Source organism: Colletotrichum siamense (genome assembly GCF_013390195.1).
Source record: "Colletotrichum siamense strain Cg363 chromosome Unknown KSG_Cg363_contig05, whole genome shotgun sequence".
Lineage (NCBI taxonomy): Eukaryota > Fungi > Ascomycota > Sordariomycetes > Glomerellales > Glomerellaceae > Colletotrichum > Colletotrichum siamense.
In genome coordinates, this window is record NW_023501018.1 from 3,534,271 (window position 1) to 3,560,823 (window position 26,553).

At 52.5% G+C, this 26,553-nt stretch overlaps 7 protein-coding genes across 7 annotated transcripts; 3 read left to right on the plus strand and 4 right to left on the minus strand.

The window, feature by feature from the left end:
* Positions 1-725: 725 nt before the first annotated feature.
* Positions 726-2,484, minus strand: atnN-15 (Aspercryptin biosynthesis cluster-specific transcription regulator atnN; the record flags this gene model as incomplete). The annotated part of the gene is made up of 3 exons (XM_036640362.1): positions 726-733; positions 786-2,230; positions 2,432-2,484. The coding sequence occupies 3 exons, from the start codon at positions 2,482-2,484 to the stop codon at positions 726-728; spliced, it is 1,506 nt and encodes a 501-aa protein (XP_036495000.1).
* Positions 2,485-4,245: 1,761 nt separating this feature from the next.
* Positions 4,246-7,479, minus strand: CGCS363_v008514 (uncharacterized protein; the record flags this gene model as incomplete). Its single annotated transcript, XM_036640363.1, has 2 exons — positions 4,246-7,144; positions 7,208-7,479. 2 exons carry the CDS (start codon positions 7,477-7,479, stop codon positions 4,246-4,248), a joined length of 3,171 nt encoding a protein of 1,056 aa, XP_036495077.1.
* Positions 7,480-8,384: 905 nt separating this feature from the next.
* Positions 8,385-9,299, plus strand: CGCS363_v008515 (uncharacterized protein; the record flags this gene model as incomplete). The annotated part of the gene is made up of 1 exon (XM_036640364.1): positions 8,385-9,299. The coding sequence occupies one exon, from the start codon at positions 8,385-8,387 to the stop codon at positions 9,297-9,299; it is 915 nt and encodes a 304-aa protein (XP_036494025.1).
* Positions 9,300-11,327: 2,028 nt separating this feature from the next.
* On the minus strand, positions 11,328-12,167 carry CGCS363_v008516 (uncharacterized protein; the record flags this gene model as incomplete). Its single annotated transcript, XM_036640365.1, has 2 exons — positions 11,328-11,465; positions 11,769-12,167. 2 exons carry the CDS (start codon positions 12,165-12,167, stop codon positions 11,328-11,330), a joined length of 537 nt encoding a protein of 178 aa, XP_036495001.1.
* Positions 12,168-15,170: 3,003 nt separating this feature from the next.
* CGCS363_v008517 (uncharacterized protein) lies at positions 15,171-16,548 on the minus strand (the record flags this gene model as incomplete). The annotated part of the gene is made up of 2 exons (XM_036640366.1): positions 15,171-16,016; positions 16,084-16,548. 2 exons carry the CDS (start codon positions 16,546-16,548, stop codon positions 15,171-15,173), a joined length of 1,311 nt encoding a protein of 436 aa, XP_036495002.1.
* Positions 16,549-19,929: 3,381 nt separating this feature from the next.
* CGCS363_v008518 (uncharacterized protein) lies at positions 19,930-21,525 on the plus strand (the record flags this gene model as incomplete). Its single annotated transcript, XM_036640367.1, has 1 exon — positions 19,930-21,525. One exon carries the CDS (start codon positions 19,930-19,932, stop codon positions 21,523-21,525), a length of 1,596 nt encoding a protein of 531 aa, XP_036495003.1.
* Positions 21,526-25,669: 4,144 nt separating this feature from the next.
* Positions 25,670-26,394, plus strand: CGCS363_v008519 (uncharacterized protein; the record flags this gene model as incomplete). The annotated part of the gene is made up of 2 exons (XM_036640368.1): positions 25,670-25,763; positions 25,829-26,394. The coding sequence occupies 2 exons, from the start codon at positions 25,670-25,672 to the stop codon at positions 26,392-26,394; spliced, it is 660 nt and encodes a 219-aa protein (XP_036495004.1).
* Between the last annotated feature and the right edge of the window lie 159 nt (positions 26,395-26,553).

Consider the following 26,553-nt stretch of genomic DNA (forward strand, 5'->3'; position numbering starts at 1 on the left):
GCGCATTACGACGTCGGGACCCGAGTGCTGCGGCCGTGTGTCTGAATTCTCGGCACGCCGCTGTCTGGGAGGTGTTGAGCGATGCGGGCCAAGTGCGAGGTCTCTTTGCAGTGAACTTCCTTTGCAATGTGTTTGTGGAAGGTCGCGTTGGGGGCGGCGATCGGCTGGGTTTAATAGTCCTCGGGTTAGCCCCACTGTGGGCCCGGACCGAACGCGCGGGATCCAATTTAGCGCGAGTCGGACTGGCCCCACCCGCCCCCGCCCCGCCCCGTCGTCTCATCCCGGCCGACCGGGACCGTCTGGAGATGCGTCGAGGTGTCATCGCGTGTTTGTTACTGATGAGAATGTTTGGACGATTCATCATCGCCGTTTGACCGGCATGTCGGACGTTAAGATGCTGCGTAACGCTCGGCCGAGGGCTCGGGGTTGTTGGTGTCTTTGAGTGTAACAGTGTAGCATCGGGAGAAGCCCGGAGCAAAGGTCGCCAAGAAACAGCAAACATTCAGGAACGACCCGACGAGCGCCTTGTGGGGTCCGTTTACATCTCGCATCCCACCGGGCTGATCTAGATTTTAGACTTAAATCGACTATGGAGCTCCGGGGGGCCTTGCAAGTTGTGGCTCTGGGGTGCTTCTGCTGCTGCAACCAACATACGGTACCTGCATGCACGTCACCCGATTATGCACGTCTGATGCCTCTACTGCTACAATGACAATGGGGAATCTTTAAAAAACTAGAGTATCGCTAAGAAAACTACACGTACAAAGGCTTCGAACATCTCATACATGGCAGATCCGGCACCACCACCTGGCCAGGCTTCTGGTCCAGGAGGTACTCCGTCTGGTCGTGAACCACCCCATCCGCATCCTTCTTCAGGAAGTGCACCGTCCTCCGGTACGACGTCGTGCCGTCCTCGTTCTTGATCACGTCCAGCTCGTGCTCTATCGGCGCCCCGATCAATCTCTTCTCCTCCGGCGGGAACGACAGCTTCGCCATCGCCACGGGATTCCGCTCCAACACGCCGTCATCCAGCAGCACCCCGTGCTCGATCTCCGCGCCGCGCCGACCGACGCGGTACAACGTGCCGACATCCAACAGCGCCTCCTTCGGCGCGGGAATCTTCGTCATCAGGTCAATCGCCTCCAACCTCGTCTGCAAATCCCGGCACTTGATGGACACGAACCCCATCATCGACAGGAAGCCCTGCTCAAACGTGAAACTCGCCCTTGGCCGCTCGCTCGGGAACGCGACCTTCATCTCCGCCGCCTGCTTCCCCAGCGCCACGATCCGCCGGAAACTGTCCGCCCACTCGTCGTACCGCATCTCGCCCTCGCCGTCGATCGTGTTGACCTGTATCCGCGCCATCTCCGCCTTGATCTTCATCCCGCACAGCGCCATCTTCTTCGAGCTCTCCTGCGGCGGCACCGTCGCATCCAGCTCGCACACCTTGCCGTGGAACTCCTGCAGCCGCGTCTGCAGCGGCTGCTTGCCGCTCTCGTCGCCCTTCGCGAGCAGCTCGATCGCGTGCACCGTGATGTCGTCGATCGCGCTCTGCGCCTCCTCGACGCTATCGAAGCGCGGCGGCATCGGCGCCTCGAAGCCGATCAGCCCCGGCACGAGCGCGTCCTCAGAGGGCTTCGCGCCCAGGAAGAACGAGATGAAGCTCAGCCGCCGGAAGATGGGCATCACGTACTCGCGCGCCCACGACTGGCAGCCGACCTTATTCAGGATCAAAATGCCGTGCTTGCAGTGGCGCAGCGCGGCCTCGACGTCGCCCTGGAGGTACTCGACGCACACGAAGAGCACGCACACGAGCAGCATGAGCTGCTCGTCCTGGGTGCCTTTGATGCGCTCGATGGCGGCGCTGTAATGGCTGATGGCGAAGGCGTTGCCCTTCTTCTGGCGGGTGACGCGCTCGCCCTCGTGGAAGTCCTCGTACAGCGAGCTGATGGCGAGCACGGCGTGGCGGACGGCGGGCTCGAAGTGGGAGAACTGTACGACGAGGTGCGTCCAGAAGTACGAGTCCGTCGGGCCCGAGAGGACGGGCCCGACCATGTGCGAGAAGAACTGGAAGGCGCGGCCCTCACGCTGGTCGTGGGCCGTGAGCTGCTGCGGGCGGTACCAGGCGAGGCCGTGTTCGATGGTCGGCTCGTAGCCGGCGCACTGGCGGCCGGAGGATGTGCAGCGCACGCATTTCGGCTTGGCCTCGTCGCATTTCACCTTGCGGGCTCTGTGAGGGAGAAGGGCGCCTGGGTTAGTTTTCTTGGTCTTGCTTCCATTGCGGGCTTATGGGATCGTGATACGGGTGTGACGAGGTGATTATGTGAACAAGAAACAAAAGGAGGAGAGGGGGGTGTGAGAGGAAGAAGGAAGACATTGGCAGTAAAGTTCAGGTAAGGGAGCGGCGGCATCTTTCGAGGGGGAAACCCACTTGCATGTCCGGCAGCCCGTCTTGACCTTTGGACTGCCCTTCCGGGGCGGCATGATTTATCGGGGGTAGCGATATTGAGACGGGCGCCGTGTTGGATGAGGTTTCGCTTCCTTTAGGATGATTGATGTGCCTTGTTCCAGCGGTTCAACGACTGGAAACCGGCGCCGAGGCCCCCTCGAAGATCGTGGGAGAGTCTCCAGAGTGGGGCGAGACCGAAACGTTTTTTTTGGTGGCGGTCGGGGGAATGAATCAAATTTCTAATTGGCGTCACTCTCACCTCTCTGCTGTTATCAATTGACTATTGCTGTCGGGTTGCTGTAGACTCCCGAATTCCTTTACCGACAATCTCCTGATTGACCAAGACTGGGCAAGCCAGGTAGGGTTGTACGATGGGCTAGAAGCAAGAACACTTGGCGCCTTCAAGGGATTAGCCTTAGATGGAACAGCGAATCTGACAGGAAAGAGGGGCAAGAACGAGCTGCAACGGCCGGCGGGATGGGCAAAGGAGGAGAGAGAAGAGCACTCTGTCGTTGGGGGAGATTGAGTAAGAGGACAAGAAGGTTCGAAAATCCTGCCAGTTCAAGGGGGCGCAACGGAACAGACGGGGGCATGGTGCAAGTCTTATGTTTGTCTTTATGGGGCAAATGCGAGCTCGCTCAGCCAGTGAGACGCGTAAGAGCTTCCTGTTAAGGGGCGGGCGCGCATCGTGGCACCGTCGGCACTAGCCGGGGGGCCTATTAGCTATCCGTACTAAGGTATTTAGGTGGAGGATCAGATAGACAGATTCAGGTGCGGGGAGGGCTGCTGCAGATCCCTGCCGGGCTTCTTCTTTGAGACTTTTCTGACTTATCGCCGACCGAAACCGAAGGGCAGAACGGCCCCCTTTTCTTGGCCGCGCCGTACATACAGCGAGAACTATGGCCGGGCCGGGGCCACCAGTCGACGTCTGCTCGCCTCCTGAAGCGGAAGGTCGGATCATCGGACGAAGGTTTTACGGTTGTTCTGGTTCGGAGGAAGGCAGCCATTATTAAGCTTTAACCTACGCAGATTGGCCCGCCTTGTCTGCCCTGTCTGCCGGCTTGCCGGGATGTGGGTGTCGGGGATGCCGAGCCCCGGGGCCGGTGAGCAAGAAGCGGGGGACGCACTGCACGCGGTGCCTAGCGACTGCGACTTTCTGTTTCCTTCGATCGACCTTCCGATCTTGGTCATGGGTTTGAGTGAAATTTGACGACATTAAAAGGTGATTGTGACTGTGTACGTGGGTCCTTTGGCCTTACATGATGTCATGCCTGCCAACTGTGAATGTTGTGGGGGCCAGAACGCAGCATTTAAACGATGAAGGATTTATTCATTAATGTTGTTTGTGGGATAACCAAAAGTTCAAGTCTTTCCCATATACTCGGTCTCTTAATTGAATGATTTTGATAACACCATGACCAGGTCGGTTGCGTTTGCGGAGGCAAAGAGCTTTGGAAGCTGGACGGGAAGATTAAACGGGAACATGAAAATTCAGCTGGACCGACAGAATGAACCCATATTCTATGGGTTGAATGTTTGAATACTTAAATTAGATATAAATCATTGTCAGTTATTATAGTAGTTTACCATCCAGCTGACAGTTCCTTTGGAGAATGTGAATGATTAGTTCTGATATTAAGGTTTTTGGCTCGAGACCTATCGTCCCGAGAACTAGGCTGAAAAGAAGATGAGAACCAACAGACACAACAGAAGGACGGAAAATAGCCAACATGAAAGCAAACATAATGGGAGAAATGGTTCAGGAACATCAGTGCTTCATATTAGCCCGCAACCACCTAGCCCGTAGAAAAGAGAGCATTGTTCAAGCACTGAATGACCGAATCGCCATTTGTCAGCCCGGATGTGGTGCACACAAGAGCAGCACCAGTCGCAAACGGCCCCAATGCCGTCACGCAGAGCGGCAGGTCCACCGCCAGCGCCACCGCATCGTCGCCCCCGAGATTGAGACAGGCCTGCGGCAGCGTCGAGATACACGTGGCGCTGAGCGCATTCTCCAGGCAGGACACGATCGAGGAGCCCGTGGTCGTCACGCTGACGGCCGTCGTGGCGAGGCACGTCGCGGCGTTGCCAACAGCGAACGCGCCGAGAGCCGCGGTACAGGCCGGTATCGCGGGGATCAGGGCCAGACCGTCAACGGTCGAGAGGGACTCGCACGGCGCCGGGACCGTGGCGCAAACTGAAGGGGTAGCTGTCGGCGCTTGTGTCGGGCAGAGCGCGGGGTTGGTCACGGTAACGACCGAGGGAGCCAGGCCGAAGGCGACTTGGAGACATTCGAAGACGCTTGAGCCCTGGGTGAGGGCGCTGATGGCGCCGGTGGCGAGACAGGTTGCGGCGGTGCCGACGGCGAAGGGGCCGAGGGCCGCGGTGCAGAGGGGGATGTCGGTGAGGAGGGCGAGGCCGTTGGAGGTTTGTAGGTTGACGCAGGCGTCGGGGAGGGTGGTTGGGCAGCTTGCGGCGAGGGCGTTGGTGACGCAGTTTGCGATGCTCTGGCCTGTGGTTGTGAGGGAGATTGTGGTGGAGAGGCAGGTGAGGACGTTGCCGGCGGCGTAGGGGCCGAGTTCGAGGGTGCAGGCGGCGATGACGGGGGCGAGGGCGAGGCCGTTGGTTGAGGAGAGCTGGGCGCAGGAGTCGGTGAGGGAGACGCTGCAGGCGGAGGCTGTGGCTGAGGATGTGACGAGGCAGCCTGTGAAGGTGGATGATTGGGAGGTTTGTGTGGTTGGGGTTCCGGGGAGTGTGGTTGAGGCGGATGGGGATGCTGAACTAGACGATGATGGAGAGGAAGTCGTGGATGAGACACTGGCAATTGTCGAGGTTGGAACGGACGACGAGGAGACTTCGGAGGTAGCGGAGGTTGGGGCGGTACTCGAAGCCGAAGTAGTATCCAGAGTAGAAGAAGCCTCTGAAGTTGAAGACAGTTCGGAAGCGGAGGACGCATCAGAAGTAGAAGGAGCATCAGACGTAGAAGAAACTCCTGGCGTAGAGGAGACCTCAGAAGAGGAGGAAGCTTCAGAAGTGGAAGAGATTTCAGAAGTGGGAGAGACCTCGGAAGTAGAAGACACCGTAGAAGTTGAGACTATCGCCGAGGTTGAGGATGATTCGGAGGCAGATGAGGACTCAGAGGTTGTCGTTTTAGATGCCAGGGTAGAGGTTGACGTATCGGTGTTTGGCAAGGCAGTCGATGACGCTGCGGCCGTTGGTACAAGGACAACAACAGCCCCGACAGTGCCACCTCCCGAAGGAAAGACTGTGGTAGTCGTGGTGACTGATCCATCATAGCCGCTCGTCAACGTCGAGTACGATATTAGACTCGGGTCCAGAATGACAACTGTTCCCGGTTGGCCGGAGACTGAGGGAGGAATCGTCGAGGTCAGAGTGACTGAGCCGGTGTATGCGCTGGTTACTGTGGTGAAGCTTGCCGCTGCTGGAGTTGATACGGCAGTGGGTTCCAGAATGACGATGAATCCGGCGGTGTTGGTGCCTGTTGGCGGTATGGTAGAGGTGGAGGTCAATGTGCCGTCGTAGCCGCTGGTGATGGTGGTATAAACAGCAGGCAGAATGGTAGAAGCGGGAGCTGAGGTTGTTGCTGCGGGACCTTGGACGAAGATTATGGTTGCTCCTGGCTCTCCATTGGGGCCTGAAGGTAGGACCGAGGTTGAGGTAGTTGAGCCGGTGTACGTGCTGGTGAATAATCCGCCGAGAACTGGGGCGCCAGTAGGAGATGCTGATGATGAACTTGGAACAGACTCGGCAAAGGTACCGGGTGCCGCGCTTGTGGGGGCCAGAACGATGACAGTGCCAGTGCCATCTGCTCCGTTGGGCGGGACCGTAAAAGTTGCTGCCACACTGCCTGTGCCGGGGGCCGTAAGAATGGTGAATGGACCAGTGAACTGACTGGCCGTTGTTGTCGGGTACAGGATGAGTTGGGTGCCGGTAGCATCAGTTCCAGCCGGTGCTAGGGAAAGGGTGTTGGTGAAGGTACCGGTCCAGACGCCGCTTTCCGTCACAAAAGGCCCGGTGAAGATGCTGGGGGCAGGAGTAAGGACGAGCTGAGTTCCGATAGTGTCCGTCCCGGATGGAGGGAGAAGCAGAGTCGTGGGTGTCGTGCCGGTGTACGCCCCGGTCGCTGTCACGTACGGCCCAGTGAAGGAGGTGATCACGGGACTGGGTGTCAGCACCAGTTGAGTTCCGACAGTATCGGTCCCAGACGGAGGCAGTGCCAGAGTAGTCTGTGTGGCGCCGGTGTAGGGTCCCGAGAGCGTGACACAAGGCCCGGTGAAAGACGGAGGAGTAGACGTGGGGCGGAGGACCAGTTCGGTTCCGACTGTATCAGTGCCGGCGGGAGGCAAGATGAGAGTCGTCGGGACTGTACCGGTCCAAGCGCCAGTAAGTGTAGTAAATGGTCCAGTGAAGGTAGTAGTGGGAGGCGTGATGGTGGCAGGGTCGATGAGGTCCGTTCCGGTAAGTGCAGGTCTCGTGATGCCCCAGGGGTCACTATCACCAGTCTTGAATGGGCCCAGTCCCTCGTACCAGTTGGGATCGGCTGGAACGCAGATGATCTTCGTTCCGTTGACGCCGTCTCCGAGAGGAGGAAAGACTAGAGTAGTGGGTTCGGAACCGGGAGGGCCATCTCTAAAGAGAGTGGTGCAGGGGCCTTCAAAGACCACAGATGGATGGCTGTTGGTTTGAGTGAGTAAAGAGTCACATTGAAATAAAATTAGCGAAAAGCAGCTGACTTACAGAGTCGACGTGAACGTCGTGGTGCTCTGGACAACGAAGTCGGACACAAGCACCGTAGGAGCGTTGGTCACAGATACAGCTGTGCCAGCAACATCGATGACAGTGTTGTGGCAGACGGCAGCGCTGAGATGTACGGGAACGTGATCGACCACAACAACCTCCTGAGTGATTGCTCCTGTATTGTCAGCCGACGAGCAACCTTGAGCTCCGGATGCCAGCCAAGGCAGTGCGGATAAGGCGCCCAAAGCGACATGAGACCGCCGGGAACGCATGATGACAGTGATGGTATAATTGAAGATGGAAAGCGAATGTGACTGATTGTGACGATTTTAGAGAGTCGTCCAAGAAGATGATGACTGAACGAGTGTGCTTGGTTGTTTCTCTTCTGTAGACCCGGGCCCGAAGAAGACTTTTATGTCTCCTCAGATGGCGAGCCTCTTCCGCAAGGCTGATCTAGACCTAGAAACAGCATTCCTGAAAATCAATCTTATCGAGGAAGGTTTACTGATGAGCCCACATTGGTAATTGAAGTCGTGGGCAGGAACGCATGCAGTCGATAGGATTCATGAAGAGTGGGTACCGCCGAATCAGCATCAATGTACTTGGTCCACAGACAACATGCTCTCTCACACATGAATTAGGTGTCCATCATGGAATAATACACCTTGAGGTAATTTTGATGTTCCGCTTTCAGCCATAAACAATTGAACTTGAGTGAACCAGCTGAAGAAGCTACAGGCATTGAACGGAATGGGCCAAGATTCGGTGATCTTGTTGAATTTCCCGTCTACTTTCGAGTCAGTAATCTCGCCTTCAAGATGCCCAATGGTACGATGTTCAATATTGTGATGAACGCAAACGGCTTTTGGATCATTCAGATTTCCTTCTTCACGAGGAGAATTTGGTTTGATTGCTGGAAAAGATGAGGGAAGCTCTCAGCAGCACAAACGCATGGAAAGGCTAAGATTCGAACTGAGTCATGCTTTCTGCCCACAAGATGTTTTCTTCGGCATTTTGATCAAGAACTGATGTTCAGTGAAAGTGGAAAGAGCCACTTCCACGGAGTATATAATGAACGCGAGCGTGGTCACCCCATCACACTGCTTCTTCTCTCGTTATCCCCAACCTCCCTGACATCTTCAGTATTACTCACCGTCACTCGTTCAAAACTCCCATCATGCGCTCCACCACTTTGGCTTTGTTGTTCCCTGTGGCCCTCGCGGCCCCTCGCGCAAGCCCGAACGAACAGGGCTGTGAGCTTACAATGACCTCGATTCCCGCAATCACACACACGTTTCTCGCCCCAATGAAGACGTTCGTGGTCAACGCGGCCCAGAGTGACGGGTGCCAGTTGCATCCTCTTATACCGTCTACAGTTCAGTCCTCTCCCGCAGGCCCAGCCACCACCGGCCAACCCAGCACCAAGGGGCTCCCAGGCACCTGCCAGGGCCCGCAATGCCAATCAATCAACAGCTTTACCGATGAGGCCGTTGACAGTGTTGCGCAGACTTCTCCCTGCACAAACTGCGTTGACCACCCGGCCACTCGGCCGACGGATGCCCCCGGCCAGAATGCTCTTCCCTCTACGCCCCTTACTGGTGCAGGGGATGAGGGCCACCGCCAGGGTCCAACAACTAACCCCACCAACATCCACTCCGGCACTCCCAGCCCACATTCTTCTTCCGGAGCTGTGCAGCAGCCCAAGAATCCCGGACAGGACGGCACAGATGGAGACGCATCTGTACGACCTACGCAGGGTATCTCCATTGTTGCGGGTCCGTCGATCGGAATCGAAAAGACGAGTCAGCCAACATCGACATCTGGCGTTGCAAATGCCCTCACGACCAAACCCTCTGTAGCTGAATCTGAGCCGGGTTCTGCTACAAGCAACACTACGGTTTATCACAACTCTGTTTCGTCCTCCGTTGAGACTTCGGTCTGGTCGACGTCTGCCAGAGGCAATCTGAGCCAGCCAGAGCCAACTCGCGTGCAAGTCTCCTCCGCCTCCGCTTCTCGCGGCATCGGAAATCTCTGGAACGTACATGCCCTACTGTACTCGGTCGTACTCATGTTGGCCGGTACACTGGTTTAATCAATGAGACTTCTTCTGCGAAGCCTTCGCCATAACATCGAATCAGACGACTGGGACTCTGGATTTTGTTATCGGTCTATCTCAAGGCGGGGGAAAACGCACTTTGTAATGCATTATTCGCCTATCACCCATTTCTTTCGTAATAATGTCAAATAATATGCTGCATTTTCTTCGCCGTGTGTGTCACGCGTTCAATGTCTCTACAATGAGAAAAACATCGTCACCAGTCTTTTACCCTTAGCCTTCCCTATTCGATGCATCGTATTTAATGGCTGAATTTAATGCTTGATCGTGTCTTCAATACCGGCTCATTTACCGATCATCTCCCTACCTTTTGTGGCATTGACCTTGGCCGAATAGAGGCATCTCCCAGCATCATTGGTGGGGCGATATCCAACTCTGCATACATGTAAATTCTCAAGAAAACGGGTCCATTTCATCACCACCCCCCTTGCCCTACGTCCACCTCATGCCCCAGTCATTTTCCTGTTCGAGCAGAACAATCTCAGAAGCTCTTGGTACATGATCATATCAACTCCGAGTTCTTCTCCGGATGTCGGTACTGTCAGCACCACTGGCCCCCAACCCTTTCGAGCCCGGTGGAGACAGAGAAGCTGTCAGCTGCGAAGCTCGAGACATGTCTTACCAGTTAGAGCTGAAGAAGCAGGGCTTAGAAGACCGTTGCACTCGAGCTAAAGCCACTTGAGTGTGAATATTTAGCCGAGCTAGGCTAGTAGCCGCCATTTAGCTGGATGGGTTAGCGCCTCGTTAGCGCCAGTCTGGGTTGGTCCAAATACACGAGCACAAGCAGATCAAGTTCCCGATTCCGGACCAGATCGTGGGCAAAATAATAGGAGTGGGGAACGCTGCAGCACCAAACCAATGCCCCGGTCTCTGCTCGGTAGAGCAATAGCCGAAGCTGAAAGATGGATGTCTCGAAGCTCAGCTGCCCAGGCAGCGACTGCTCTCGGACTGCGGATAGGTGTATATGATCACTGTAAATTGTAGTCTCAGTGGTTCTGTCTGCGGAGACTGAAAGTGTGGAGAAGATGGAAATCTCATGATGCTATGACTATCCTTGCTGACACAGGCAAACAGCGACTCATAGACTTTCAGGCGGAGGTAGAATTAATATCGACTATTTTTTTGTTTCTCCAAAGCTCGTGCATCCACAGATATATGTTAGCCGTCAGTACCGTATTCATAGGTCAAAAACATCGCTCTCAAACAAAACGTCGTTCGGTGACTTTAGTGAGTTACGAGGTCTCAAGTTTTATTTGCGGACCTGTACCGCATCGGTAGTGGTAGGGTAAGTCATGAGCGTGTGTCGAAAATCAACTGAAACCCATTCTGCAATGCGTTTTGCACTTTGTCGCTGCTCACCATTCTCTGAAGTTGGCACCAAGTGTGAACCGGAGACCGCGCTTAAGTCTGGTATACGATGCTTCTGGACATCTGTCCTGGGCCTGATATTCACTCGAAAACAAATCAACTAGATGCCAAAAGCCTCTCTGGGTGATCCTGCAACTCAGCAACATCAAACGTTCTGCTGCAGAGAGTATCTGAGGTGTACCTTCTGACTCGACATCGTGAGCAAGGGGCACTGGATGCGCCAAATCGCAATATGGGCGGGGTGCAGTTGTGGAGCGTCGATGCGCAGCATACCGACAAGTATCCAAAAAAGGCAGCGCCATCGTGGGCTCTCGGAATATTGTGATACTAGCGACTTCATAATTACTTGACTGCGACGTGTATGGCTTGAAGCTGTGGGCTATCATCATTTCTCGGCCGAGTCCATTGAAGCCTAGATAGACTGGCCTCGATGACTGCTGACTTCTATGCACGCATTGAACTTGAAGAAAACAATCTAAAGACGGATGATTTGAATGCATAGTCATATTTGCTTCCTTATCGAACGTCAGCCCTAGGTGTTTGAATAAATTATTATGACGTTCCTAACGGAATGTCTCGTACAGCCAAGCTATGCAGACCTCGCTGTGCTATATGCGGCAATGAAAGATATATCACCTAACCAGGAAATTCGAACGGAGTATCTTCCATAGCGTCCCTTGTGTTAATGCGCAGAAGGGCTTCCATATTCGGATCTTTGAGTGCATTGCAGTCGTCATTATGCTTCTTGCGATCCTTTCCAGCTTTCATACACTCCTGGCAAATCTTTTAGCACGACTGTCGTTCCAAGAAAATTGGGTATGTAGCCGGGAATTTACCTTTCCGCAATAAAAGTACCAGGGACAGCTATCACACTGTTTCATTCTTTTCCCTTCAATACCACAGGCATGGCATCTTTTAGTCACGCCTTCTTCGTCCAGTGTTTCCCAGTAATCACAGAGGGCCTTGTTCATACTGAGCACCCGATCCAGCTTGAATGGAAATGCCTGATGAAGTCAATGGATGAGCCATGTCTCGGCTCCTTGCTCTTCTCAAGGGCTCTTGCCAGGGCCCACTCACATGGCAAGTCTTTAAATCCGCAACCCGGACACCCTTCGTGCCATCCACAAAGTTGACCCTCTTTGCATACACCACCGCGATGGTGTATCCAACCTTGAACTGACTCGGCGTGAAGCGAAGACCTTTGCTGAGGTCAAATCCAATGATGAAATTGTCTCCGTTGCGATCATGGCAGACTAGACAGAACGGATTACCAGCCGATGTAGACGCGGCATCAATCTCGGCGAGAAGGCACCACGTCTCCCCCTCCTCATAGATGGGCTGGCCGAGGTGGTATTCTGACTGCAGCTGAGCGAAGGCTGGAAAGAAATAGGTATCGGTGAAGCTGGCGGGTGGCTCGAAGTCCATATCCCCTGCATCGCTCGCCGGAGCGGGGCTCGATGTCGTGGAGTCGGACATGATTATGGAGATCTTTACCGAGAACTACAGTGCCGGGGTTAAGTGAGATATGAGATGAGAGAAAGTCGTCCAGGATTCTTGGAAGACAGGAAGAGAGGGGTCAGCCCTCAACTGTGGCGTCTCTGGCGGCGTTGCACAGGATCCCAAGCTTGTGGCGTTCGTCGAACAGGTTGCAATCACATCAGCAATGGACTAAGGAAAGATGGAATATGAGCTTGGCATGTTTCTAAGAGCTTCAAGATGAAAACCTCAGCCCGGATGATTGCAAATTGGTTGGTGCCCGTGGAGACAGCCGCATGCGGTGGAACGGCGCTTCTCATCCCCTTGCATTCTTGGGACTGTCGGCCGGAAGAGGATTGGGGTGGTTTACCAGCTGAACACGTCTTGGCCGAGAGGGGTCGAGCGGCTTCAGATGAGTCAGCGCCAACCCGATTCCCCATCACCAAGACTACGAGTAATGGTTCCCTCTCGGCAATTGGTTAGGTGTGCATGAAGAAATACAGAATCTGGAGTTTAAGAAGACAGAAGAACTTCAGATTTATTATGTGCTTTGTTCTAGCCAGTCTCTTGAATGCATCAACTAACGCTTACAAAGACGTACATGTATTCCCACAAAGCATGTTTCACCAAGATTGCTTGCTGCTCTTCTCATGATCTGATTTTGAAAAGCAGGCATGCTATGAGCTTTCGAATCATGATGTTCCCGCATCACTGGTTTGGCGGGACCTTTTTCCATTGCTGTCCCCGCCTTCCATGCCATTCCTGTTGTCATGATTGTCTTGCCCATTGTAACTCTGTTCTCCTTCCTGTGCCATAGAAGACTGGTTCATTCTGTTACTACCGGCTTCGTTAGAATTATAAGTGCCTGAATAGTTCAATTCGGATCGTCCTTGAAAGCTCTGGAGCAAACTCAACCAAGGGAGCCATGCAATCAGATACCTGACAGGTCTTCCTCTACTTTTTGCGAAACCATCCGCTTCTCCAGAGTCATGTCTGAAAGTAGACTTGCGTCTCATTGCAGGAGAAAAAAGCAGAAACATGTCCCTGACATGCATTGTGCGCGCAGGGAGCGGTGTTGGAGGCGCAGAAAGGGACGGGTCAATGTCGTCGGGTGATTGCCAAGTTTCCAGAAGGAGATAACAGGTTCGCACAAAACCGAAAGCGCCAATCAGCAGAGGAAGCAGCTGTGCTGGAAGGCTAATCTCATTGTCATGGCCCGCGCCTCCCAGGACCGGAGCAACATGGTTGAAATTAAGGGTGCATTCGACGAGAACCATCGAGTAGAGTAAGAAGGCGAGGTTGAGCCAGCGGAGCCATCGAAAAATGGTTTCCAATCTGTTCCATAGACATCAGCATGGCTCCATTGGCTCTTTCAGGTGGATCATAAATGCGCACTTACTCTCCGTACTTGAAGCCTGTCGCAAAGTGCAGGCGTGCAGTCTCAGCCCACCGCCTTTCCCTGTACAAATGCAGCATTTTCCCCAGCCGTGCCCAAGCTGCGATAACGGAGGCGAGAAGCATGATGCCGTAATAGACAATGCATCCAATACACATTATAATGTAAAAGATGCGGATTCCACCACCAGCTCGAACTTTGGCAAACATGAAGGTATACAAGGTCGCGCATTCCGGCGGGTTTGGTTCCTCGACGATTTCTTGTTCCGTGCCTGGGTGCACAAGCCCATCGGTGACGCCAAACATCCAAAACCATAGCCCAAAAGCGCTTATCATTAGGCTGACAATAAGTCTCGAGTGTGTTCCGAAACCACCAAAGAAGCGGATCCCTTGAGGTCCGTTGTCAAAGTACTGCCGCGTCCGATATCCCCAGATGCTGAGGGTTCCGAAGAGAAAGCCGCCGCTGAGATGCATCAGGACTAGTCCATCGATACTGGTGAGCATGCTATTGGCGCTGCACTTTATCATGGCGATCAGGATCACCAGTAAGAAGATGTTGTTAGTGTCAGATGCGCCGGCAATCTCGGAGGGTAGAAGCGTGTTTGCGATGTAAGCATTGGCCCAGGCAAAGTAGATGCCAAGTCGGACCCCAAAGCCATAGAAGTCCGCTGCGCCATCAGTCTCACATTCGAAAGAATCATTAGCCCGGGCAAGCAGCCCCGAGTGGGCTTGGGTGATCGGCATTAGGAGGGAAATAGGGGCTTCGACGTCGAGAAGGGGTTAGAATCGCGACAGATTGGCATCAGCATCAAGGCAGCATCGAGGGAAGCCTCAGAGATTCAGAAGAAACAAAAGAGAAGAAAGGAGAAGACGTAAATAGAATGCAGATATACTTATATTGCTTGTCTTGGTGTATGTAAATACGCACCAGTTTCGAACTCATCGGCTTCAAAGTAAGATTGCCACGTGATGACACTTTGCGTCTTGTTAGAGGGAGGAATAAACATTTATTGATGGGTCAAGTGTTTGTATCCCTCCACTTTAGGGTGTTTGTAAAGCAAGGCTAGCAAATGATCATTGCAGTAGTTGCACCCTCGCCAATTCTGGCATTGCTGATCGCTTACTTTGCATACAGACCCCAACGGCGGACAAGATCTCACCCTCCCATCTGGTTGGTTGATTATAACACACCAACTTCTAACTGTCTGTACTACCTGTGACGTAAGATCTTGAATATCCAGCGATGGACTGCAGATAGGTGGCTTGCAGCTGAAGCGACAAATTAGGTTGTATCGGTATGATGACTTCCATTCGCTGTAGGGGTGGACCTCGGCCCATTAGTCGCCACGTAAATCGTCATCGAAACAAACACTACTCTGAAAGGCATCGAACCAGGTTGTTAGATCTCTGAGTAAGAGTTCAGATTTCACAATATGTTAATTCGTCACAGCTCGGGAAGCGCGGGTCTTATGATATGGGTCAATTTCAGACGGCCGGCGTCATTTGTTGTCTGAGGACCATGATTTTGAATAAACAAATGAAGGTATCTTCCACGCTAGGTAGACCCACTCATTTCTGCCATCAGTTTCCATCGTAAGCGTGGCGATATCAAAACGCCTTAATCGTTGCGGCCGAGCGCTTGATCACGCCGTCGGCCTCATCTACTTGCAACTGCAGCGCAAGAGAGTCCGCCCCAGAATACTTGCCCTTTTGTTCCCAGAAGAAGTCATTGCCAGTCTTTGTTGTCGCGCGGAAGGTGGCCGTGACGTCCACATCCATTTTGAAGCTGGTATAGAAGGAAGAGCCGACGCAGTACTTCTTGGCAGGGCACTTGAGATTGACAGTGGAAGACTTGGTCAACGTTTCGGACTGGGTGTCCTCCTCAGTGGTGGTCTTCCCAACCTGCCAGTTGAACTCAGTGGACACCTTGGACTTCCCAATGAAGGGGATGCCGGCCTCGGTCTCGACTCCGATTTTGCCGCCGACAGCCCACATATTCGCAACGCTGACTGTGTGAGACTTTGTGACCGCGTCCATGGTCATGATAGTAATCATCTGCTCTGTGCTGGAGTTGCGGTTGTCGAGGATCTGAGAACCAACGGTGACGGTGGTACCGGGGCCCGAGGGCATGATGTTGTCGGTGAAGCCAGAATAGGCCAGGTTGCTGATGCTGACTGACTGCAGATCATCGATAAAATCCCATCCGACATGACCAATAAGCCCGATATCGCACCACTGAACGCGGATGCGACCAAGAATGCCAGACCCAACTGGGACTTTGGTCATCGGTGGCGGATCACGGAGAGTCTGGGCCATAGCGGAGTAGGTTTTGCCAGTTTCGGTAGTGAAATTGAAGCCCAAGAAGGTCCCAGCTTGCTCCATAATCCAGAATTCTTTGATGCGCTCATTGTCCTCGAAGGTGAAGGTGCCGGCATCTGCGTTGCCATCTAGCTTCTGAAAGGCGACGAACCATATGAGCGTTGAGTGGTCATGAGTGGCAGCTCTTTTTAAAGTAACTTACACTTGTGATTGAAGTCGTATTGCCTCCAGAGGCTGTAATGTTCATAGCGCGAATGTTGGCGGCGCCCATGAACACCTGCAACGCCTGCAGAGGACCGTTCAGGGTCTCAGAATGACAGTCTGTAGGGTTGTTGTCGATGAGGTTAATGTCGCCAACATCAACAGACACAAACGCGTCACTCGTAGCTATGGTGAGCGTGTTTCCAGTCACCGATGACGCCGCTTGCCTCTTAGCTCTACTTGGTTTCGATGACGGCGTACGTCGATTGGATGCGGTCAATGAATCTTGCAGACGTGCCAGAGCGGCGTCATCGAGGGGCCCATGTTGTACAATATTGGGTGCAATCGTCTGCAAGGAAGCCGGAACGGTTATTCTGTTGGGTTGGGGAACAGGAGAAGTGTGAACCAAAGCTGGGAGGAGAGTTGTGCCCAGCACAAGTTGCTTCAAGGAGAGAATAGAAAGCATTTTTTTCAAAAGAAAGACTTTACAAAAGACTGACTGATTCCAAAAGAGAAGAAAAAGAATGACCTTTTTGAACGTGAGGAAGGAATGATTCAAGACATGGTCTGGCTGTAAGAATATAATGTAGACGCAAGCCAGTTTTATAATTGATCCTAAATCTTTCCACGATGTCAACGTTGGGTGCTGATATCACCCGAAGCCGGCCCCAACAAATCATTTACCCACCATGAAGTCTCCAATAGACGCAGACCCCCACATCGCCTCCAGCCAGATCATATTGTCCATGTAATCAGGAGAGAACGCATGTAGTAACAATAATGAGTATTAAGACCAGACTAAGATTGTTGTGGTACCGACAGGGTTGGGTTTATTTGCGTGCCGAAAGACCGCTTTTGTCTGTTAGACAAGACCACCTTTGGGAATGAAATGCTAAAAAGCGGCGGTCATGATATGGCTGGGAGGTGTTGGCGGTAGAGGCTATGGGGTCATAGAGGCTTGTCTTCTATTAGAGAGACCGATGTATGCTGGTCAACTACACCAGACGAATCAAGCGAGAGAAAGGCATCAAATACGATCCAATCCGGCTGTCACGTTGAGGGTAATGTCACGCATTCTAGCCCACCGCAGGTGGATGAAATATTCGCATGTCACTTAGCTTTGAGAACAGAACGTAATAAGGCTGGTGACTGGTTGACGACATGTGTTCCTCAGAGTACTGGTGGAGTTCTTACACCCACAACCTTCTCCTGACACCGCGAATCGCAAGAGCTCAATCTTCGAGAGCAAGGAACTACAAATCGGAGGATTAACTACTTAGGGAGCTTCAAGGATGACATCCCGAGCCATAGCCAGGCATGAGATCTAGCCCACGAGGGTCCAATTACCATGCCTGGGTTAAGGCAGCTCGCGTCGGTTTTCAATTAATCGGTAATACGAGCTATTGTGGATTGTTATCACCGTTTTCGTCTGCTCTTTGGATTTCTGTGCAATGTGGAAACATGTGTACAGGGGCATGAGGTCAACTTAATTCATACCGAAACCACTGCGATATATATGGCTTTGTGCTTGCTAATGTTTGTGGTAGAGCTCGCTTGATGGTGAAACATGGCACCAACTTGCTGCTGTCCACCGTTGCTCTCGAGATCATAAGCAATATGAGAGGAGAGGGAGTTCCCTGTTGCAAGTTCCCTGATTTGGCTCTGATTCTCCATCATTATCCCAACCGATTGACACAAGTTCATAGCCGTGTTTTCATCCGATGGCTACCCGGTGGTCCGGGTGGGTCCTGAGCTGAAGCCAGGACCAAGGACAGGGCATTGCAACTCTGATGGACAATTATCCTACATATTTCCGGTCCAATGAACTTCACGTACGTTCGAATACTACTTTGAAAGGTCCGTACCAACGGACTGATACCGAGCGAATATGGGCTCCTAGACCCGTGGGGTCAGTGTCTGTGGGGCACGAATCTCGCCGACAACAGGAATCGGCTGATGGGCATCAATGCAGGGTCATGCTACCCAAACAGATCATAGGCTACCGAGGCACTGGAGAAGAGGCCATGTCCCCACGGAGAGCTGAGCCAACCCAAAAATAACCTTTTGCGGGGTTCCGGTGAATTGCGTGCTTGCTCCTAAACCGTGGAACACAAGAAACCTACCACTCTACATCCTCACGCAGCACGAGATACGGTGATATGTCCCAAACATGAGTAAATTTCTCCCAATACAAACAAGCTCAAATTACAGTCGTATCGTATCGTTTGGTTACAATAAACTCGCCATCAGCAAAATGCTGCCTGTTCACCTCTGGGAGCTATGGCCAGCAGGTGGAAGGGCACAAGGTAGGTACGAGAGTACTCAATCAGTCAATTCTCCGAAAGGTCAGGAGCTAGCTTGCAGTCCCCGTGCTAGTACGTTTGCTACCGGGGTCTTGGATTAGCGTTCCTTGTTCACTATGCTAGGTGCAACGACAGTAACGGAGAACCTTCACATTATGTTCGATAGTACTTGAACACGTGGTGAAATATCGGCTACATCCTGTTCATGCAGAATTCCATGCGCAAGTTTTGCCGCGTGATTACGTATTAGTCGAAGACAGACTGGCGAGAGTTTCCTTCTACAAACAACCACAGCAGGTCGTCGCTATTGGTAACTCAGCTGTGATGTGGTGAGACACGATGCCCTGGCATACCTCACCCGTTAACACGTGCCTTATTCATGAATCTGCGACGCAGCTACCAGGGTATCTATTTTGGGTTGCCGTTCCATCCGCTGAGTCATCCGCCGTGGAGATGCTCAATTGGCAGCCAACGGATGTGTCGGGCAGTGAGATTGTGTGCAGAAGCTTGATACAAGAGATCTTGCCTTTCAGCAGCAGAACAAACTTTCAGCGGAACGTGGAGGGATCGAGGGACGTTGCGCCCCACGTTCCGGACTTGACAGCCCTATGGAATTCTGACAGCCCAATCGCAACTCAAAGATGCGATGGCTGCTGATGTTTGGATTACTGCCCGACAGAGTCAACTTCAACTGAACTCAACGGGAACCTTGCTTGCAGATAATAACGCCATTTTCGAAGTTAGAATCACGTTCTGTCATTCACAGGCGCTTAAGCTGCCAAAACCGAACCGGCACGGGCTAGATCGTTCCAACGTGCGATGCCGAACACGATTTCCTGACATCATTACCAATGCGGAAAGTGGATGTAACTTAACGTGAATGATCTTCGTCGTGATTGGTCAAGATAATCATCAATTCGGACCCGCATGCACGTCCGTTCGTCTCAATCCCGTTCGCAATCTGCCGGGGTCTCCCAATTTTCTGCCACCAGACACATACTTCCAGCCACACAAGCCGCACTTCCACAAACGGACAGTTCCCGGAGGCCCGAGCTGGTTTCCAGCCTGCCGGATTCATTGTGTCAGCCCAAATGCTATTATTCATTGACAGCCTCAAGTTCGGTCCACTGACAGTTGTTGCGGTTGGGGTGACACTGGTCCTGTCAGCCCCGATCGGCTATCACGCGTTCATTCGCGTCGGTGACCGCGATTTGTTGTCATCCTTGAAGAGACTAGTGCGGCGAGCTCCCCGATATATCCACTCAGAACTGAATGAAGGCTCATTCCGGCTGCTTCATCTTCTTCCAGGACGAGATGGCGATCCCGTTGAGGTGAAACTCACTATCGCCTCGATCTCTGACCCGCCGGAGTATCACGCGGTATCGTATGCGTGGGGTGACCTTACAGACTACGCATACATCACCTGCGATGGGTGCGAGATACAAATCACGAAAACGCTATTTGAGGCACTCAAATGATGGCGTCGCAGCGATAAGGTGTACACGCTCTGGGCAGACTCAATCTGCATCGACCAGCATAACACAATGGAGAAGACGCATCAGATAGTACGCATGACGGAGATCTACTCGAGAGCTGCCTCTGTTCTGATCTGGGTCGGGAGCGACGACAGAGACGTGGATGGCGTAGTGGAACTCGTCGATCAGGCTTTGCAACTCATACCCGAAGTTGTGGACGACCCGAAGAAAAATAGAGAAAGCGCAGAACTCCTTGGGCATCGGAACGCTGAGGGGTCTGAAGCGGACAAGTCGACGACGAAACATCTCGATTGGAAGCCTCTCCGGTCGCTCCTGAATCACAGCTGGTTCGAGCGTAAATGGGTATATCAGGAGGCAGTGCTTAACGACAGAACATGGCTGTACTGCGGCAAGCTCGAAATGCCTTTCGAGCCCATGGCAGAACTTGCTTTGCGCATGGCAACATTTGGGATCCAGGCCCTACCAAATGATGGTTTGCTCTCGGACCAGACGGTGGCTTTTATCCCTGGGCGATTGTACAACCTCTCCATGATGCGTCTCAGCCATTGGTATCGGGGAACCAAGCCGATAACGCTGATGGACGGGGTCAAAGCGACTAGGTCATTCTTCTGTAGCAACCCTAGAGACCACATCCTTGGTATACTAGGACACGCATCAGATGTCGAAAAAGACAGCATCATCTCTCAGGACAATCTGTACTCGCTATCAGTGCAAGAGTGCTATCAGCGCTTCGCCCGCTCCCAGCTTTTGGAGAAGCAAAACTTCGCCGTCCTCGCGTTGGCGCCGCAAAAGCTCATCACTGACGCACTAGCCCCTTGGTATCTTCGCCCGTATATCCGATGGCAGAAGCGGCGTCTTCCAGGCTTGCCCTCGTGGGTTCCTGATCTGCGAAACCAGGAGATTGATACACTGCCAAGTTATACCGTCCGATATGGGAAATTCTCTGCTGGTGGGGCTACTCCGGGAAGAGTCGAAATCGTAGACGACAAGATCCTGGAGTGTACGGGTATGTTCATCGACACGGTGAAGGAAGACGGTATCTTCTTCCCAGACCTGCCGTTCCCGTCGAAGCTCAGCCGCGTCCCATTTCCACTAGATCGGTTGGGCACCTATCATTCTCGCAACGCATGGAGATCCCTCAACTTTTATAGACAATGTGTAAAGCTCGCTTGCGGTTCCGCGGATATCGACGAGATGTCTCCCGAGAGACTCGACTCTTTCTGGCGGACTATGACTTGCGAGAGAAGCCAGCTCAGCGATCGTATCGATGTTGACATGTCGGATCATCTGAAGACGATGATAAAGGGAATGGAAGTATGGCTCAACTCGGAGGACGTGGAGGAGGCGGAGAGAGCGAGGGTTCGGTTCGTTCTGTCTGGGCAGTCGGTCGAGATGAGTGTGCTGTCCGCGGCAACGCCTAGGAGATTTTCGACTACGGCAGAGGGCAGACTCTGCATGATACCGAGGGAGGGAAGAAAAGGCGATCGCTTGTGTGTTCTACTTGGGTCGGAGGTGCCTTTCGTCCTCAGGCCGACTGGAGCCGGAATGTACGAGGTGGTCGGAGACGCCTACGTGAGTGGAGTCATGGATGGGGAGGCACTTGCATCCGGCAAGTATCCTGAGACAAAGGTAACATTAGTGTAGAGTTCTTGTTTCTGTCTTTCTCGCAATTTGCAACAGGTATCTCGTATTGATAGAGTCCTAACATTGCTCCACAGCGTGGTCTCATTTGAGTCAGAATGCCGGTTGTTTAATGCGTCGGAGAAGCTCTCCTTCGCCCCTTTTCTTTTCTCTTGACGCATCCCATGTTTGTTCGCATAGCTATGCTCGTGTTTCGACAATTTGTTGATGATGTTATATGTCTCGTATTGTGTTTGGTGCCTTCTATCTTACTGCTGAGGTTTGCTCAAGGCACAGGCGCGCGTGCTAACGCCAATGACGTGTCTTCGACTTCTCTCGTGAGGTAGTCGACAGTTGTAGCGTTAGATACTGTTGACGCTCCCATCAACTTTTTCGAGGTTTCCAGATCTATCACCTTGGGTTTCAGCTGGAAGACCAACTAGGATGCATGACTGATGGGGAAAAGTTGTTCTAGACGAACAAAGCAACGCTGCGTTGCGCAAAGCTTGACGGTAAGTAGTAGGAAAATACCATCCCATACTTTTAATTGCACTATCGCAGTTTACAAAACACATCGTTGCTTAGAGGGATAATCTCGGGTCCTCGCCAGGACCAATAGAACCACGTCGGCAATTGGTAGAGTTGGCTGGAGGCAGGTGAGCCGATGTGGGGGACTCCTGATCAGCCTTGACTGGAATGATGATCTGACAGGGGAGAAGACGCCAGCCACTTGCTTGGAACTTGCACCATCACATCCTGCGCGAGTCTCGTATTCTCGGCTCAATATTCATTCATTACATGCAAAGGACAGAGTGAGGATTCCGAGGCGCGTCGTATCTCGCTCTTGGCGAAAGTACATTGGTGGATGAACACGTATGCTGGAACTTTTGTTTTGTGTCGGCGCACAACACACGCCGATGTTCTTCTTCTACCTTCTTATGTTTCGGAAGTATCGTGTTTGTGGAGATCCTTCCGTGTTTGCCGTGTATCTCGACTATCGACTCTTCGGAAGATTGGATAGATGCCCGCAATGGTGGCAAAGGATTTTGTATTCAAAGGGTTTATTCTCTCTCTGCTAACAAAAGCGCACACAGCGAGCCCAATTTGCGATCTTCAATCTCGTACAGAGACAAAAAGGGAAGATTGCGGCCAGTGTGGATTGAACACACGACCTTCAGATAATATGATTGAAGTTTACAGGATCGAAACCCACTTCAGTCTGACGCTCTCCCAACTGAGCTATGTCCGCCACGATCTTCGGTGACCTCGGGCACCTTGGCTTTCTTCAAGCCAACCAGCGCGTGAGACGAGTCCAGAAGGTCTCCACTGCTAGGGCTCGATTCCCACCCGAGAATCGTCAGCTCCGCTTCTGTGGGCATCCGCTGGCATCCGCGGTACCGAACACCACACAATCAACTTGCCATCTTCATTGAGCAATCATATGGTCTGGTGGTGTAGTTGGTTATCACGTCAGTCTAACATGCCGAGTTTCTCTCACATGATTGAGAAGTTGCGCGTCTTTCACTGAAGGTCTCCGGTTCAAGTCCGGGCTAGATCAATACAGAAACCTTTTGCCTGCCGTGACAAGTCACAAGATCGTACGAAGACTGAATCGTGCCTAAGTTTTCGGTGACTTTAGCGGCAGCCAATAGAGCCGTTTAGCCGTCGCTCTTGCTTTTATGACGATGTCCGGGTTAAAGTGGGTAATTTCGGTCGGTGCCCGTCCGGATTTGGCCGGAGATTGCCGGAGCCTGTAGACTACGCACCGGACTCCTCCCGGACTCTGAGGGTTTCAACGTCACGCTAGCCACGAACTACAACATCAAACTAAGCAATGCGCATCTTGGCGGACGACGCGCCCCACAGCGAACCGCCTGTGCCCTCATCTTTTGGGACATTCCCCTTTTGTACAGTCCCCATTGGGATAGTTCCCGTAGCCGAGGCACTTGTCGACACTAGCTTGAGGGGCACGGTAGTTGTGATCGCCGATTGTTGTTTTCAGCTTTCATCCAAAGCCGACGCAAACCCAACATCAGTTCACGCCACAGGAAGATTAAGCATGTCTCATATGATTTGTAAAGAATTCATCTTTAATCATTCGCAAGAACTACCCCGACGTCTCGGCCGAGTTCTGAGACAAGTTTTCCTGGAGCCTAAACACGTAGGTCTGTTGCTTTCCTCCAATGTCAGTTGACAAGACAACAAATGGGTCTCGCCGTTTACACAGTTGGTGGATAAGCTTTTTGCCCGCTGCAACCCTTCGGGGAGTTAGGTTATGTCAGTGGCTCGTGGTCGGCCCTGAACAGGGTGGGCAGATATAAAACGTGGCCGTGCAGCAAACGTGCGGGCGGCTCAGCTGCCGCATGGGGCCACCAGATGAGGACAGACACCTTTTGCACGGTTAGATGTCGATTACGGGACGGTATGGACCCCCGCCTACGCAGAGCCATGACTCGTAGGTTCGGCTGGTGTCAACGATACACCTGTAGCGACCTATCAGCGGCCTTCTAATATTGCTAGAGTATGTCCAAGCAATTACCTCAAAGGGCTAGACGCACCCAAATAGTCTTGTCGGCGTTTAGCATATGAGATTCATATGGCCCGGCTGTCCAGAATAATGGCCATAGCCACCCCTGGAGACAATTCAATCGTGGTCCGTGGGAAAGTCGATGCAGACTGAATCCATACGTAAGCCGAGGTCATCGTACGCGTGCCTCTCTCTTTGTAGAGAAACCTGCGAACGTCTGGGGAACTGCAGGGATTTACAACACGGCCTTGTTAGTTGGATCATGGATGCGGGAGATGTGTTGGTGCATTGAGGTTTGCCTGCCGGGAGTTGGTGGTGTGATCGGATAGTCGAGCCGACCTGACACGAATAGACCTTGCTCAGGCGTAGCTTAACGGGTATGTACGCCATGATCTGGTTGGATGGGTATGGTAGCTAGGTTTCAAAGTTCTACCTGTCAGACAATTCTGCCCCGACAACGGGTATCGTCACTATGGCATATGCCATGTTCGAGGCTGGGTGGGGACTTCAAATTCAACTGTGTCGTAGTCGGCGGCCGTCACATATCGCCAACCCCAGAACCACAGTCCCAAGATTACTGAAGGAAAGTATCCTGCTTGGTCCTGTTTTTTTTTTTTTTTTCAGTACAGGGTTATGTCTGACTCAGCGGACGTCAGCGGAAGATCCAAGTCGCGTACAAGACAAGTGTGGCGCCGGGCGGCCCAATTGAATTAGTCCGTACACTTAGCCCCTTAGAACACCCGAGGAAGTGCGAATACGACTGATATACGATGGGCTCCGCGGACGTGGTGTGGGTTATGCGTCCCCCTCTATTAATCGCCCTTTGTATTCCTCTGTGTTACCACCCGAGAACGACTTCGCACTCTTGAGGTTGTGGTTCGGTGATTGTTCTATGAAGACGGTTATCACTGCCGAAATGCCAACCACAATCCTGCGCGGTTCTGCTTACTGTCTCGAGGCTCTACGCGTCACCGCCCAGCAACTCCCTGACAGCTTCCGAGTACGAAGCTCGCGAATATGCAGTCGAATCTCTCTCGACGATCGCATCCGAAGACCCGAACTGGTTGTAAAACCTGCAAGTCAAGAAAGATCAAGGTGAGTACACAATATGTCATGATATCGCGACAATTATTGGGGTGGTTTTCGCCAGGGAACCTGGCAACATAGAGCTCTATCGTCTAGCTCCCGCAATCCATCATACCCGTGCCCCTAATGCTCAACGGCAGCTAGCAGGCTGACGGGATGAACGCCTCTATATCATCGCCAGCAGCCAAACAGCGACTAACAAAGCAACTATAGTGTGACGAACAGAGGCCAGCATGCAAGAATTGTATCAAACATGGAGTCGCCTGTGGCTTCTTATCATCTTCGTCACGAGATCCCACGTTTTCATTGGCGGAGCACCCGGGAGGGTTGAATTTTCTCGATCTTGAGCTTTTGCATCATTACTGCAACTTCACGGCATACACTTTGTCAGAAAACTCCCTGATGCGCGAGTTTTGGCGTTTAAACGTCGTCAAGCTCGGAATCGAGTGCGACTATGTTATGCGGAGTATTCTCTCCGTTTCAGCTCTGCATCTCGCGCACCTCTGCCCAGAGAGAAAGGATCACCTGCTGGAAAAGTCCATGATGCATCACGAGATGTCGTCTAGAGCAGCAGTTGGACTAATGCAAGAGGTACAAGAGAGCAACAAGGCGCAGTTGTTCATCTTCTCTGTGTTGACGATTTATATCGGTGAGTGATCTTTTACGGACTGTAAAAAGCGTACTTGGTATATTGACTCGTGATTTGATATCTAGTACTAGCCAACTCGCAATATCATAGTGATGCTCCGCTGACTGGCACCGAACAGTCACCAGATTGGATCGTACTATTCTGCGGGACCAGGTATCTAGTTGGAGAGCCGAACGATAACCCCCTGATCTCGCCCATTATCACGCGTACTCTAGCGCACTTCCAGACGCGCGAGAGGCCGTATCATCACACGCACCTCGGAGATCTTGAGGCGAACATCAATGCTTCGGAGCGAGATGATGGATTACTTGCTATCTACAACCATGCTATCAACGAACTTTATAAGTCGTACGGGGCGTTTTACGAGTGCACGGAGCCACAGGACATCACGGATGTGTTCGTCTGGATTGCCATGGTTGCTGATGACTTTCTGCCGTTATTGAGGGATTCCAGACAAAAGGCGTTGGTGATCTTCTTGTACTTTTGCATGCTGCTGAAGCAGCTGCCTAGTCAGTGGTGGCTAGATGCTTGGTCAAACAACCTGTACGGGAAGACGTATGGATCGTTGGACGACGAGCATAGGCCGTGGGTTAGGGACCCGACGATGGAATTCAGCGACATCTGTTCGTGATAACCGCCTCTCCCCGAGAAACCTACTACGCGTGGCAATGCTACCGTCTAGATTGCCAGCCCTACGTGATCCATGATCTGCCACTTGTTTATTGCCCATACCGCAATCGGGATGTGGATACCATGATGCCGCGTGGAAAATCTCCGAACGCCGCAGCAA